This window comes from Rhea pennata, chromosome 8, assembly GCF_028389875.1.
Source record: "Rhea pennata isolate bPtePen1 chromosome 8, bPtePen1.pri, whole genome shotgun sequence".
NCBI classification, from domain to species: Eukaryota; Metazoa; Chordata; class Aves; order Rheiformes; family Rheidae; genus Rhea; species Rhea pennata.
This window is the reverse complement of record NC_084670.1, coordinates 24,124,465-24,139,613: the sequence shown is the minus strand read 5'-3', so window position 1 is coordinate 24,139,613 and position 15,149 is coordinate 24,124,465. Positions and strand designations below refer to the sequence as shown.

General features: G+C 36.4%; 1 protein-coding gene across 8 annotated transcripts in view; it reads left to right on the top strand.

Moving 5' to 3' along the window:
- Positions 1-15,149, top strand: part of SLC25A24 (solute carrier family 25 member 24) — a 73,545-nt gene that overhangs the window by 3,080 nt on the left and 55,316 nt on the right. For all 8 annotated transcript variants that reach the window (XR_009959081.1, XR_009959082.1, XR_009959080.1 and 5 more), the window contains exons 2-6: positions 8,861-8,987; positions 9,455-9,542; positions 10,990-11,101; positions 13,702-13,860; positions 14,283-14,435. Coding sequence is in view for 4 of the 8 variants with exons in the window: in XM_062581311.1 (XP_062437295.1) it covers positions 8,861-8,987; positions 9,455-9,542; positions 10,990-11,101; positions 13,702-13,860; positions 14,283-14,435 (639 nt within the window). In the remaining 4 variants the exon portion in view is untranslated. The remainder of the gene's footprint in view (positions 1-8,860; positions 8,988-9,454; positions 9,543-10,989; positions 11,102-13,701; positions 13,861-14,282; positions 14,436-15,149) is intronic.

Genomic DNA, 15,149 nt, shown 5'->3' with positions numbered 1-15,149 from the left:
AGTACTGAAATACCTGTATGTTCACTGCTTTAAATTTAACGGTGCACACAGTTTGAACTAGAAATGACTTGTGTTATAAGAGAACCTCAGTAAGACTTGCCTCCAGCTTCTTTTCTGTCTTTATGTAGCTAATCTGCTTTCTATATTCTTTCTTGAAATGCCTTCTCCCACTTATTTCACTTGAGGCTTTAAGCTGATGTTGCAGGTGAGTTTGTAGGTTGTGTTCAGACTAGCGCTTTTCTAGAAAAAAGGCAAACAATTTTAATAAAATTCCTTTTTACTACTTGTTGAAAAAGTCACTTCACTGATAAAATTAGATATTTAATCTTTTTTTTGGTACCTATGGAGGCAGAAATAGTCTTATAATTAATAAGAAATAGCAGGACTAAAAAGTAAGGAAATTTAAATGTGGGGAAAATTACACAAAGTTGCTACATGTTAGCTGCTGCCCTGTTGAGCCCTGTCAGTATAGTGACAGGAGGGCAGACCTTTAGGTACCCTAAGAGCAGAGTAGACTTCTGTGCTATATGGTTAGATCAGAGTTTCAGGGTTAACCTATATCTAAGAATATCCTAAGATTGTATGGCTTAGGTTTTCAAAATCCTTTTGTGGTCCTGGATTGCACTACATAAAATTAAAACATGTGTACACAGGAGTGTGGGTCGTTGTACTGCTGGGGAGCACTGCTGCATCCTGGTAATCTTTGGAAAGGACCTGTGTGAGTGTTACTCCTTTGCTTCACTGCAAAATCAACTGGTCCATTGTAAATAATCACCTTCATGACATCAGTTAAGTGTTGGTGCATATAAAGTTACTCTCCTCACTTCTGTTGAAACAGCATATAATTCTTCTCTTAAAATATATTCACTTTCTTTAAAGGATACAAAGCTGCTATCTATTTCTGTAATAGACTAATGGCATGTTTTTTTTACTTCACCTTTTATCCATTTTCTTGACAGTTTTATTAGCACTTAATGTATCATAAAACACTGTTTGCTGAACTAACATTGTAGATATGAAAAAAGGTATATATTGAGGTGAATTGACGCGATAAATGTTGGAAGTAGGTTGTGTCCCTCTTGGAAAAAAAGAAGGGGCGGGGGAGGGAACTTCACAGAGAACAGCATCCTAGCACAAGCTGATAGAAGTTTAACTTTGTGTTCTACTCGACCTGCTGCCTGTCAGTGTATGACAGACAAAAGTAAACTACTGAAAAATCTGAAATGTGCACTTCATAAAGGCTGCCAGGATGACTTCTGTTTTATATTGTAGTGTATTATGTGCTAGGAAGGGATAACTTTTCAAACTTTACAAAGATTCCTGGCCTAATATGTCAAGACCGACAAAGAAGGAATTTAGCATGGTGACAGAATCAAATGGATCTCTACCAACAACATTAACAGCTAATGTGCAGTCACTTTGAATAGTGGAGTTGTCTTCTAGAGATAAACTAGATGCTGGAATCAGATCTCAAATGATCTCATCCTGTATCTTCAGAATGCGGTGAGTCTTCTAGACTGGAGTACCATAAATGGTGCGAGTGGTTATATGAAGTACTATTTTTGTTCACCCATTCCTCCTGTTGCAATCAATCCTTATATTAAATCTGTAGGAGACAAACACAAAATTTCAAGCATCAATTTGCAGTAGGAACAGCTAGGCATTCAGGTACTATTTATACACCGAGTCCTGGAGCGTGGAGTAGAAAGATGTTGTTCAAATGAATAACCACATTCTGGAAACAATTTAATTATCTTATTTAGACTAACTTTGTATCAGGTTTTGACATAATAAGTCTTGTGATTCCCAAATACTTTAAGGCTTCTTTAAATGAAGAAACAGTATGATGAGACACCTCTGTGTGAATCGAAGCAGGGCCCAAATAGACTAAATTCACAGCATGGTCTGTTTAGAGTAATCAACTCTGTTTATAAAAATTTGAGTCCAGCTAGGTCTAAAAGTATTCAGAACATTTGAAGTGTGTTACTGCATTTAAAACAAAGAGGGAATTTGGAATTCTCTCAAGCAAACCAGAGTTCTGTTTTGCCTTACGTTGCTATACCTTTTTGCAAAAGGATGTGTGAGAGCAGGGCCAGGTAGGTATTGTTTCCTTCTGAGCTTTTTTTGTGACCTCTTAAAAACTGCAATTAAGTAGTATTTCAGAAAGTGAAACTTACCATAGCTGTTTGTAGTCAAGAAGGCATTTCCCTTTGCAGATACCTGTTTAGTGACTGAGCTAAATATGTCCTTGTGTATGTAGTGCAAATATGTTTTGCACTTCCTAGATCTGGTAACTTCCCTTAGTATGAGACATGGCAAAACTAAAGACTAGTAGAGCAAATCAACTGAAGCCTCTTGATTATATTGTAGTTTGTCTAAAAACATGCAAAAAGCATCAGTTACTTCAGCAGCAGCTTTGACAATGGAAATATGGCCAGCTTTTGAACCTACAGTAGCTACACTTGGAAATTATATCATGCACGATATAATTTCTGTTAGATATTAGATAGGTAGATATTAGGTTAGCAAATAATGATAGTTATTACTCTAGTTTCACAGCATTGGAAGCTTCTGTTCTTTCATGTCTTTTAGTGCTATTCTCTATGTGAAATGAAGCTTCCTCTCACTTTAGTAGTACACTGAAAACTAGTACTGTAGGTTTAGAGTAGAAAAGAATCTTCAACTTTTTACCAAAACAAATGTCATATCACATGAATGTTGAAAGCTGGTACCATGTAGTTCCTTTAAACTTTGCTTTGCAGGTTACAGTATTTGTTTAATGTCTGATTTTTGGGGACTTAATTCTGAAATTAATTGTAAATTAATTTGTTGACTCATTAATGTGTAAGAGCCCCAAGCTTTTGATTTAACTGACCTGGACAGTAGTCCCCGAATGTCCATATGAAAGAGAAGATGAATGTAAAAAGTTCATTTTTATAATATTTTAAACATCCAAGGAAGGAAAATAACTTTTTTAAATACTGATTGGGGAGCAGTAGGTTTTTTTGAGCAGTGGTAGGGTACAGTGAATGATTGCAATTCTTGTTGCTGCTACAAACTACAAGAATGCTAGGTACCAAATATGGGAACCCCAGCACTGGAAGATCTTTGCCATCTACTGAAATGCATGTTTAGCCAGTAGTTTGTCACAGGTGAAAATCCTAGGTAAGCTGGTAAATTTTTTTAAGACAAGTTAAGGTGAGGGTGCCTCTGTAGTGAAGTAGTCTTACTTAACAGAAAAGGCAGCCTACCAAATATGTTCAAAGTCAGGAGCTATCTGTGTAACTTACAGGGAATGATGAATGAAGATATAAAGAATACTTTGTGTTTTCCATTTAAGCTGTTTCAAATTCCTGGAATCTTTAAACTTCTAATTCATAATCTTCAGTTGAGAGAGTTTATCCAGGTCCTGAAGGAGCAGCTTCTGCTAGGCATGCAGGAGGGCATGCGGATGAGGCTTGCATCCCTTCCTTTTTAGGTTCGTTTTATAGAGATTTTGTCTTCTGAAATGAGCCAGTGGAAATATTGCTGCTAGCCCTTTTGTGCTGTAAGAAACAGTGGTGTTTAGGGCAGAAGAAAAGAAAAAGGTCTCCAGCTGGTAGAAACATCTGAGTTACTGTATATGTACCTGGCTCTCTTGATTTCTGTATGTGACAGATGGCAGGTTTAAAGAATGTGCTTGGGTATTGTTTAAATGTAGTATCCTTTAGGAGGGAAGGTAATAAATATGAATGCAACATGTAGATAAGTTGGGAGGTTTTTGGATGTAGTGCAAATGCCTGTTTTGTTCACAATGGAGCATTGTGTAGAAATGCTTGAGCTTAAGTAGCAGTCTATTTTGTTAGTGTGTTATGTGGACTCATTGATTGGGGTCATGTTGTATGGACATATTCTTAGGCCCTTTTGCTTTGAGTTGGGTTTTATCTCTCAGTTGATTTAGTGTGACAAGACGGGTTTAGTCATCTTTACTGAGTTGTGAGTTTGTTTTATCATTGATAAGATTAATAAATTTGTGTCCTACCAGAAATAGATGGGATAAGGACTAAGTTATTTTTTGTTCTGGAGGATAGATATCCAGTAGAGAGGAGTTGCATATACTTGAACTGTGACTGAATTTGACTTCCAGTAAGTTTAGAGTGCAAGTCTATGTAAATGAGTATGCCACTAATTATTTTGGAGGTGGAGAGGGCAGGAATAAGAGAAGGGAGTGGCATGACTGATTTTATACATAGTACCCTCTAGTTTGAAAAGAAAATGTGAAATTTCTGAATGTCCGTAAATATGATGCTCTGCAGTATTTGCAACTGTGCCCTTTAGAATTTTAGCCATAGATTATAAAACAATGAGTTACTGGTTACACCAATTACAAGTCTAAGTGTTGTTCCTTTTTACTTACACGTCCTGTAGATAACATGATAGAAAACTAGACGTGGCCGTTGACTTCTTGATGGATCCTTTCCTTTTAAGAATTCTTTAAATTGTAGTAATTAGCTGAAATAAGCTAATGATTTATTCTTATTTGTATTAAGCATCCCTCCCTTTATAGAACCTAACTGTGAATCAGAAGAGTGTGACTGTGAAAGCTTACACAAAATAACAAATAATAGTTTTAAGTAATATATACCAATTAAACTGCTGGGAATTTAAAAAAAAGTCTAGATAAAAGCATAAAGATTTTCAGTGTCATGTATTCTGTGTCTTTATGTTGCAGCTACAAATGTGTGAAAATTCGTAACTTTGTTGCAGAGTAATTAATTCTTCAGGCTGCTTATAGAGGTCAAAATTTTTGGATATATGTAAAACCTGTCCGTAACTTTCCTAGTTTTTGTCAACAGATCTGGTTTAGCTTCTCACAGCTAAATTCAGAAAAGTAGAAGTAGTGGAGGACTTCTGGAGAAGTAGGAATTTAGCGCTGCAGTGCCGTGTTTTTTACAATACAGTTTTGAAATAAAACTTTCTTTGGTCTACCTGTGGCATTTCTGGCTGGAGCTTCCTTGCTGTGCAGGGCTATGAAAGCAGCTGTCTTAAACTGCAGAGCAGAAAAGAACAAAAGTAGCAGCATAAAAAAAAGTGTGGGGGGGAGGGCAAGGGGAAAAGCAATGTCGTGATGCAAATAGATCAGCACAGGAGCATTTCTGGTCAGAATGTGGGAAGGCATTAAAAGGAAAAAGTCATCTAAACTGTCTTCCTGATTCTTTCGGTGATTAGTGGTTCTTAATATGGTCACCATAACGTTGTGACTAGTGGATTATCTTTATGGCTTCAGTTTAAATTTTCAGACAATGAGGGAAGTTGTACGCCTTGGAAAAATATTTTTTTTTCTTGGGATTGGGTCTGTGTAAAGATGTGGTGGTCCTGTACAAATTTTGTAATAAGAAATGGCAGGTTATGTGCCAAGCACATTCAACATCTCTGTTTTCTAGGATGTCCAGGCAAGAACCAGAATCTAATTTGGTTCCTGCTTTATTCTTGTAAGGGTGCCTACATTAAAATGTATCTAAATCTCCATCAGAAGTTGGTGAACAAGGAAGTAGCAAAGCGACAAATGGTTTTGATAACAATGCAAAATGTGGTATCTTGTGGTATATTAAATGTACAACAGCAGAGTGATTCCTTACTAAAATGAACTGAGGATGGTCAAATATTGGAATGGATTGCCCAGAGGGATTAGGAAACTTCCACCCTTGCAGCTGTTAAGGACTCAACTAGACATGGCCTTGAGCCACTTGGTCTAATTAGACCTGCTTTGGACAGTAGTTTGGGCTAGATGATCTCCAGAGGTCCTTTCCAACCTGTATGATGCTATGAAGGGCAGTTTCCATTTGGGAGTTACTGCTACAGACTCCCTACAGATTCAAGTGCCTTCCTACCCGTTATGCCCATGGAATATATAACCCACTACAAGGTGATTTTTGCCCTTTAAGTGGAAGGCAAGCCCCTTTGAGTGTTCCTGTGTATTCCACAAATTTACATGTTACTGGTTTTAATCTGAAACTTTAACATTCAAGCAAATGGTACTTTTCATAGAGCATTTGTATGAGCTTTTAGATTTGTAGCGTGAGCAAAATGAATGTGCCTGCTGAGGAAATGTATACCTTTTGGTTCCCTATCACTTCTATTGTGCTGCATGGAGAGTGATAGAGACTGGCTTGAGTGTGGAAAATAATAAAAAAAAAAAAAAAAAAAAAAGTAGGGAATGGAGAATGGGGTTTGTGCTTATCCTTTTCTAATTCAGATTTTCTAAATCTATTCATTTGGCAGGTAAAATAAAAGGTGCTCCTCCCCCCCACACTAATTGCTAGCTCTTTAAGCCTCCCAGGAATTTCTGTTTTATGTGGCTTACATCATCCTCAGCAACAGAAATTTTGTAATTGGAATTTAGTTAATATTTCTTTGTAGCTGTGAGCTAGAACAACACTTCCCTTGTTCTGTATTTTTGTCTGGGTATTTCAGATAGCAGTAGGGAGTGGGAACAATTTGTTTTGATTAGAATTTACTCAAAATATGTATGCATCTTCCCATAAGTTAATGTTTCTCAGCAGCTTGTGGGAGTCCCGGAGGACACTAGGATCCTGGGGCGTGAGGTACAGTGCACATGCAGAGCAACATAGGTTGAGATCACCATGCCTTTGAAGTAGGGACTTTTTTGGGACTTGAATAGGTTTCTAATTTAATCTATTAGTATTTCTTATTGGAATGTCATGATAAGGAATCCATCCATACGCCTATATAAACACAAGCTGGGAAATATAATGGGAAATTCTGAACACCCCTTACAAAACTGGCAAGGGCAATAGATGAAACTGGATTGATAAGAGGCATTTTTTTTAATCAACGATACAAATATTCTAGACTTACTGGTACTTTAACAGCACTGCAGAAATAAAATATTTTTCTGCTTACTTCACTGTGAAGTACCTTGTAATCCTTCCATTGAAAGAGATATGTTAGTCTTATGATTTTTCTTTTTTTTTTTTTTTTTGAGATCATAGAATCATAGAATGGTAAGGTTGGAAGGGGCCTGTGGAGATCATCTAGTCAACCCTCAGCATAACCCATATGGGGATTGAACCTGTGACCTTGGCATTAGCAGCATCATGCTCTAACCAACTGAGCCAAAGCTGCCTTCTCGTAAAGGAATGGGGAAGATAAAGGAGCTGGCATAAGTATACTTAGATGTTTCAATTTTTTCAGACACCTGCAACAAATACATGTAATTCTCAACTTTATTTTCAGTGTTTCTGGGGTAGACACTATTGGACTTAAAGTCCATTGAGGACTTTTTTATTTGAGCATTTTATTTTTACTAATTACAGTGAAGTAATCAAATGGTTTAAAAGCAAATTTTATACATGAAAATAACCATGGAAATATTGTTGAGAATTTTATCTTACTGAGAAGCTGAAACTGTGCAAGGCAGTCTGTGTAACATAGATGTTTGGAAGAATCTTCAGCATAGGCTCTAGACTTACCCTGAAGTACTCTGAAATTTCTTGCAAATTAAAGAACAAATTCTGCTCTCAGGTTGGTCTGCTATCCACCAACAGCATCTCTTGTACAGTGTAGTATCCCTTTAGAATTTCACATACTGAGGGAAAAGAAAACACAGGAACTGATGCCACATGAAAAGATTGGGCATAACTTTCACATAGACCTCATGTCCTAGAGCAGTGGGGATTCTCTGTGCCCAGTATCCTGCCAGACCTGCTGTACTTGCACATCCCTCAAAGCTGGCAGATCTCGGGAGGCATGAGAGGACACGGAGGATGTCTGTCAGAGCAGTGCTGCCACGCTGTGCATCATCCCTGCTGTTTTCCCTGCAGTTCTCCCTGCGCGTAGCAGCCTTTGTGCTGACCTGAAGCCCAAGCTAATAAATCCTGCAGAGCCTGTTAGCCTGGACTTCACTCTTCTCAGGGCCTTGCCTTTGAGGAAGACATGCCTCTGTCACTAGGGACTGCTGCTCTGTGGTTGCTGCAGTTTCCTCTTTTAAAAAGTAGGTTGTCAGAGATAAAGATGGTAAAGGTATCTGGTGCTTTGGAGATGAATGAAGAACATGTGCCTAGGCAGCTGGGCCACAACCCTGGTCTCTCTTTCAGACTTATTTCCTGCTGTGCTAGAACTTTGGTGCCCTGTATTCAACTTGTAGTTAGTTTTATATGTAGGTGTTTCTTATTTGCAGGACTGTTACTGGGAAACACAAAGATGGAAGGTAACAGAATTGCTGCTGAAGAGGAAATACAGTTGGGTTTTAGTCTTGTAAAAAGAGAAAGCACTACCCACCCAAACTCTGGGAGGTGGAAGTGCTAGTCAGACACGACTGTTGTGTTGTTTGGTCAGCAATTACATAGCTAACTGCTTGTTTGCGTTATCTTTAACCTAAGGGCTTATTACTTCTGAATTATAAAGAGGATAGGCAAGACCATATTTGTTTAATTGTCTTGTAGTTCTCATGTGCAACTGGAAAAATTACAGGCTTAAGTTAGTCTCTTTCTTGGTTTTGTCATTTCCCAGTCCCTCCTTTGCAAAATATGCAATACTTTTAGGGGCAGCTTGCCAGCGCTGGTAGGAAAATGTGTGTTCTTTGAACAGAAAAGCTATGAAAACACTAAATAATGCTTTTCTAAATCTCTTTGCTGCTGTGCGCTTTCTCTTTTTATGAAAGCATAAGAATATGTTTAAATTTCAGAAACAAAATATACCACTGAAGTGTAGGCTTCAGTGTTTTCCTAACTGACGCTGCCTCCCTCCCCAAACTGACCAATATGACACTTTATTTTTAAGCCTGAGAAGTACCATACTGTTCTTGTTTTGTGACCTGCCATAATTTGGAGAAGTCAAATGTTTAATTTTCTCCCAACAGAAAATTTTTAAAGCTGGAGATACTAACCAGGATGGGCAGCTAGATTTTGAGGAATTTATGCAGTATCTTAAAGATCATGAGAAAAAAATGAAACTGGCATTTAAGAGCCTGGACAAAAACAATGATGGTATGTCTTGTTTTATTTTATTTGTTCAAAAGTTATTTGAAGGAATTATGCACTCATTTGTATTCTTTTCTAGACAGAAGACATTTTTTTTTCTTTTCCTAAACAGAAGACAATCTGGAAATGCGAAACCTTTGTTTTTCGTAATAAGAATGTAGTTTTGATTGTTCATGGTGTATTGAAATAATTATAAAGTGATTATAGTCTCTTTTTTTTTTGTATCCTTCAGGTCTGTTGACCTGAGAACCTTTGCTCCTCAGATGAAGAAACTATGAGGAAGTTTCTAATTATCTCTTAATATTTTTTTTCCCCTCTAGTTATTATCTCAATGGATGTTTGCATCTCATTTGGTTGCATGATTTTAATGTATTTACTTTTGCTTCATCCTTAAAACAATGATCAAAATAAATCATCTCTGTTTAAATTTAAATTTTATTTTTTTTTAATTTTAAATCTTTAAATGTTCTAAGGCAAAATTGAAGCATCAGAAGTTGTCCAGTCCCTCAAGATATTGGGTATAAACATTTCAGAAAAACAGGCAGAAAAGATCTTGCAAAGGTGAGGTATTATTATTTCTTAAAGTGTTTTTGAACTTGCATATGCTTCCCTGTATTTTTCATAAGTATGTTTTTCTAATACAGCTTTAAGACTATTGAACAAGGCAGACTGTTAATTGAAGTACATTTATTCTTAGATGATTTAGGAGTGAGCCTGTGTTCAAGTGCTTCATTTATACCTGAATACATAATTGGTTTGTAAAGCCTTTTAAAAAAGAAAAAAAAGGTTCATTGTGGTTTCAGACTCTCCTGTTTATGGTGAAAGCCCTAGGATTCTTCAATAAGCTTCAGGCTTAATGGTAAGAATATTTCTTTCTTTCCTTGGATATTGCAGCTGAAGAATTGTATTGATGCTTTTTTTTAAACTGAAAAAATAACACTTCTATCACATTTACCATTTGCGGACTGCATGTGTAGGTTCACAGGACTTGAAGTCTACATTCTAATAGAATAATTTCTCATTATTTAATCATTTTGTTTAGTGATTGGGATTGTTTCAGTGTTAGGAGGCCTCAGCTCTAACTGATCAAGAACAGTTAATTACCTGTTCTAACATGAACTTTGTTCTCTGACATACAAAAGGGCAAGTTACAGGTAAAGTTACTGGATGTTAACAGTTTGTACTTGTGGGGCTGTGTGATGCCTCTCTGGATGTGTATCTGATGGATTAGGGGTCCATCTGACAGGATTTGGAAGGCACTGTCCTGTCTTTATGAAAGGTTGGATCACTCATTCCTTGGCAGCTCTGCCAGCCTGGTATCTCTGTCAAGTCATCTGAGCTTTATGTCAGATTGCAAGTGTGCACCTTTAGTAAACCTTTCCTGCAATAGCCAAAGTATCCCTCCCAACCTCCAAGATGACCCTGACACCAGCTGCCCTCCCTCACCCCTTATATCTTGACCATATAGAAGATGTTGGAATATTTAAGATTGAAAGAGTGTAGACTTTTATGTCTAACCTACCCAGTGAAGTCTGTCTGTTACTCGATTTTATGAACAGGAGTAGAATTAAATTTTCATTTTGTATTGTGTGCTTTCGGTAGAATAGGATAGTTAAATAGGATTATAACTGTGAAAGGTTGTTGGTGACTTCAGTGGTTCCTTTATAGAAATTCTTCCATACTCTTGAATGGTAGAAAATCTAGTCACTAGTTGAGCATTTGTTCCCAGAGCAGAATGTCTTAGTACATTTTCTGAATCAAAGGCTGCAAATGTTGATGGAATGAAGTGTTATATTCCAGTACTAAATGGAACATGTTAGATGCATTCAGATCAGAAAAGCATAGTAGTGAAAAACCATGGCAGATTCAGCTTTGAAGTCACAAGATGGAATCTAGAGTCATTTGTCACTGATAAGTTCCACTGACTAAAAAATAAAAACACCTCCCCCCCCCCCCGCCAAATCCTGCCACTGTTTCTTTACCTGTTTTTGTTTTATCTGCTTTTCAGTATCGATGCTGATGGGACAATGACGGTAGACTGGAATGAGTGGAGAGATCACTTTATGTTTAACCCAGCTACAGACATTGAAGAAATAATTCGATATTGGAAACATTCCACTGTAAGTTCAAATTTATTTTAATTCTAGTGCATCTCTTAAATCCCTCTCTGCTGGAATAATTCTCAATATTGAGTATGAGAGCTTCATAGTTGTTAAATTTCAAGTGTATCTGTATTTAAAACATGTTTGTTTTTCCCTTTTACTACTTCATGCTTTCTCATGTAAAAGTAGGATAGTGTGGTGTGAACTTGTTCTGAGCAAGAACTTTTCCTTTTTCAACTTTGCTAACTTTGGGGGTTAGGAAGGAAAGAATCCTTTCTTCCTTTGGAGATACTCCACAGCACAATACTGTGTTTTTATGTGTTGAAACTAGTTACAGAAGCATTTTAACTCTTTCTGATGTTAATTCAGCAATTGTATTTATATTGTATTATCATTAGCATAAAATCAGCAGTTTCTTTACTGATTATTTTCTGTGCTCATGTTCTCATATGCTCATTTGTGCTGTGGAATTTCATTCAAGAGTGATTAGAATATACAGAAATAGGTTAGAGCCTGTCTGGAGAAATTTTTCAAGTTGCTATTGAATGGAGTGCTTATCACCTTATAGTGACTGACTTAAAAGAACAGATAATAAGTAAAATCTCAACTAATAATAGTAGTCGTTGCTGCTAAATATCCTTCCTGTAGATGATCGGAGTAATCTGTAAAGTCAGTAAAGACAGATTTCTTCGAATATGATAACACCACTTATCTTCAGGGATCAGTCAGCCTTTCCATAATAAAATGTGGCTTATGAGACCTGATAGCTTCGAGTGGTTCATAGTGCCCAGCCCTATTTCAGAGGAGGTGCTTGCCAAAAGGGAGCTCCCTGTTTCCTGGGGAAAACAACTGGAGTACTTCTATGAGATCAGATAGTCCTGGTCACAGCTTGTTTAGTGAAAAATGCATGAGTTCTCTATTTAATAGTTTTTGTTTGTTTTTCTTTTTTATTTAAATGTAAGATTCGTTTTTGTTATTATGGAATGTCCTTGGTTACCCCCAAGGAACAAGGCTGGAAGTCTCTTCTGATCTTTGCATGTTGCAGTCAGCTGACAACCCAGTTATCACAGAGAGCCAAAATCCAGCTATGCAGTAACACAGCTGGTGTTTTCAGATAACAGCAGATGTGGGGCCTTGCACACTGGGCTGTCTTTGAATTCTGTTTTTATTATAAAATTTTAATTGCTGTCAGACTCTTCTGAGTAGAAAGCTACATTGGTATAGAAGTATTGTGAGTTGGTATTTGGCATTTTTGATATTAAATCCCTAAATGGAACATTAACTTTCTCTCTCTCTGTCTCTATCTTCCTTTTTATTTTATTCTGTGTGTGTGTGTTGGTATTAAAGGTTCTATTAGGGCCCTGTAGACACAAGTCTTAAACTCTGGCAGATATGTTGTTTAATATTTGTGTTTTTGAAAGTTGCGATTAATCTTTTGATTAATTGACTCTATTTGTAGTTGACGAACTTATAACATCTTATTTGGAAGCCATGAGTGTCAGAGAGATGGAAGGATTTTCCAGTTAATCTGTTCTATATTCAATATCCAGAGGAGTTAGTGCTTTTTCTGTTTGTACAGTGGCTATGTGTATAATCTGCATCCTGTAGTTCTTGTGGTCCACATGAGCAAGACAGTATTCTCTCAACTTGTACAGATAGAGAACTCTGCATAAATGGAGGCTAGTGTCTAAATTTAAAATCAGTAGTAGTAAAAATGAGTTTGTCACTTAACACATTTCCTGGTCAGAACTTTTTATCAATTAATAAAACATTCTTGCCTCTTGAAATGTTTAACTTATGCATAATGGCTTATTATCTGTGGTATAATTTTTCTAATTTATAGTTAAGAATTATGTGCAGAAGACTCTGATTAAGTGATACATAAAATTGTTACAGGCCTTAGCAATAAAACTAAGAAATAAGATCATGCAGTGTTCTTTGTTGATCAAGTTGAATGGTAATGCAAACGTGCATCTGTTAATTTTAGGCTTACAGTACTGATTTTTATTCAATTAATTTTTCAGAGTAGCTGATGATACAAAACATAATAGATTAGTCAAATCAGTCCTTTTGTAAGTTAATAAGCAATAGTTACAGGAAATTGCATTTTGTGTTGGTATATCAGCCATAACAATGTTATTTTAATGTGTCAGAAAAAACATGTGTATGAATAAGTAAGAGAAATCTCTTAATCCTTCAGAGATTATCAAAATAATCCCAGAAGACTGGCTGGTGAAGGTTAGCAGTAACATGTAAGCATTTGAGCTTTAGTGCTGGCTGAAAAGGTTTACAGAACATGACAAAATGTCTTTGCTTGGACCATACTCAAGAGGTATTTGCCATCATTTTTAATGATGATGGTGCAGTATATGAAATGTTGGGTCTGCAGCATTATTACTCAGTGTCTGCATAGATGTCATTACAAAATGGTTCTTCATTAAATAGCAGTAGGAATCAATAGCAAGTTTATAGAATGTGAATTAGTTTTTTCTTTTTTTAATCTAGCATTTTACGTGTATATAGTTAGGTGATTGATTAATTGAAATCAGAGCTGTTGATAAAACTGAGAGGATGAAATGGGATAGTTATTCGCACATCTTTACTTTTGGTCCCAATAGGTGTTGGATATTGGAGATAGTCTGACCATTCCAGATGAATTCACAGAAGAAGAGAAAAAGACTGGACAGTGGTGGAAACAGCTACTTGCAGGAGGAGTGGCTGGTGCTGTCTCTCGAACAGGTACAGCGCCATTAGATCGTCTTAAAGTGATGATGCAGGTAGGTGCAATATTTAAGAACTATTTAGGTTCTGCATATTGTTTCAGCTTTTTCAGAGAGCTCTTCCAGAAAACTGATGGCCAAATACACATCTGGATTCTAGAGAAGGTCCAATTATGTCTTTACAATTTCCATATTTTGTTTCATATTGGCACTTGACTCATAACTACCTAAAGGTAGATAGAGTGAGCTATGGATTGATGCCCTGTTCTTTTAAAAGTGTCTTTTCAAGCCTGATAATGGCAAAAATGTAAACAATAGTATGGTGCTTGTGCTACTAAAGTAAGATTTTTTTTTTTTTCCCCGATAGTGAATGTGGTTTTGCTGGTTGATTTGTTTAAGCAATGATGGGCTACTTAGTGATGAGTTTTACTTTCTGATCACAGCAGTGTTCCTTACTGAGGTTTGTTTTTGTTTTCTAGGTTCATGGTTCAAAATCAAACAAAATGAATATAGCGAGTGGTTTTAAGCAAATGGTGAAAGAAGGTGGTATCCGATCTCTTTGGAGGGGAAATGGTGTAAATGTTGTGAAAATAGCTCCTGAAACAGCTATTAAGTTCTGGGCTTATGAACAGGTAGGATGCTAAATTGGTAAAGCAATTAATAATTAAAAATAACTGAAAGAAAATAATGGTAAAATAAGTACTATATCATAGAATCAGTAAGGTTGGAAGGGAGCTCTGGAGATCATACTCACTGCTTATCATTTGCACAGTTGTGCAAATGTGGGAGTTCTTATCATAGATGGAGATTTTGTCACACTAGTTTAGAGTGACTTTCATCAGATTTAAAGTCTAATTTTTCTGTTAATAGACTATTTAGTAGGAGGTAGGTTTTACTATTATATGATAAACACTGTAAATAATAAACTAAATCTGTCATAGGTATTAAACAGACCTCCAATCTGCCTAATTTTATTGCATAAATATGTCAGTTCTTGTTTCAAAGTGCTAACAATCTAAAATTTAATATGTTGTGCTAGTCTCACTTATACTGGATTCTTTTTAGGTCAAATGTCATTGTGCTATATAAGATGCCCTAACCCTGGATTTTGGAGTTATATTTACCTCTGAATCAGCTTTACATAGCACATTAAGGCCTAATCCTCCTTTGGAAAATTAACTTCAGTATTAATGTAGTTAACTGATCTTTGATTTTGCTCTGCAGGTCTTGCTAGAGCTTCACGTAAGACTGAAGTAACGTATAGTGTGTCTCCAAACTAGTATTGAGAAAAGAAGCAACAAAGTCAAGTACATTTTAGGGTATTGCAAGATTGAATGATGGATTAG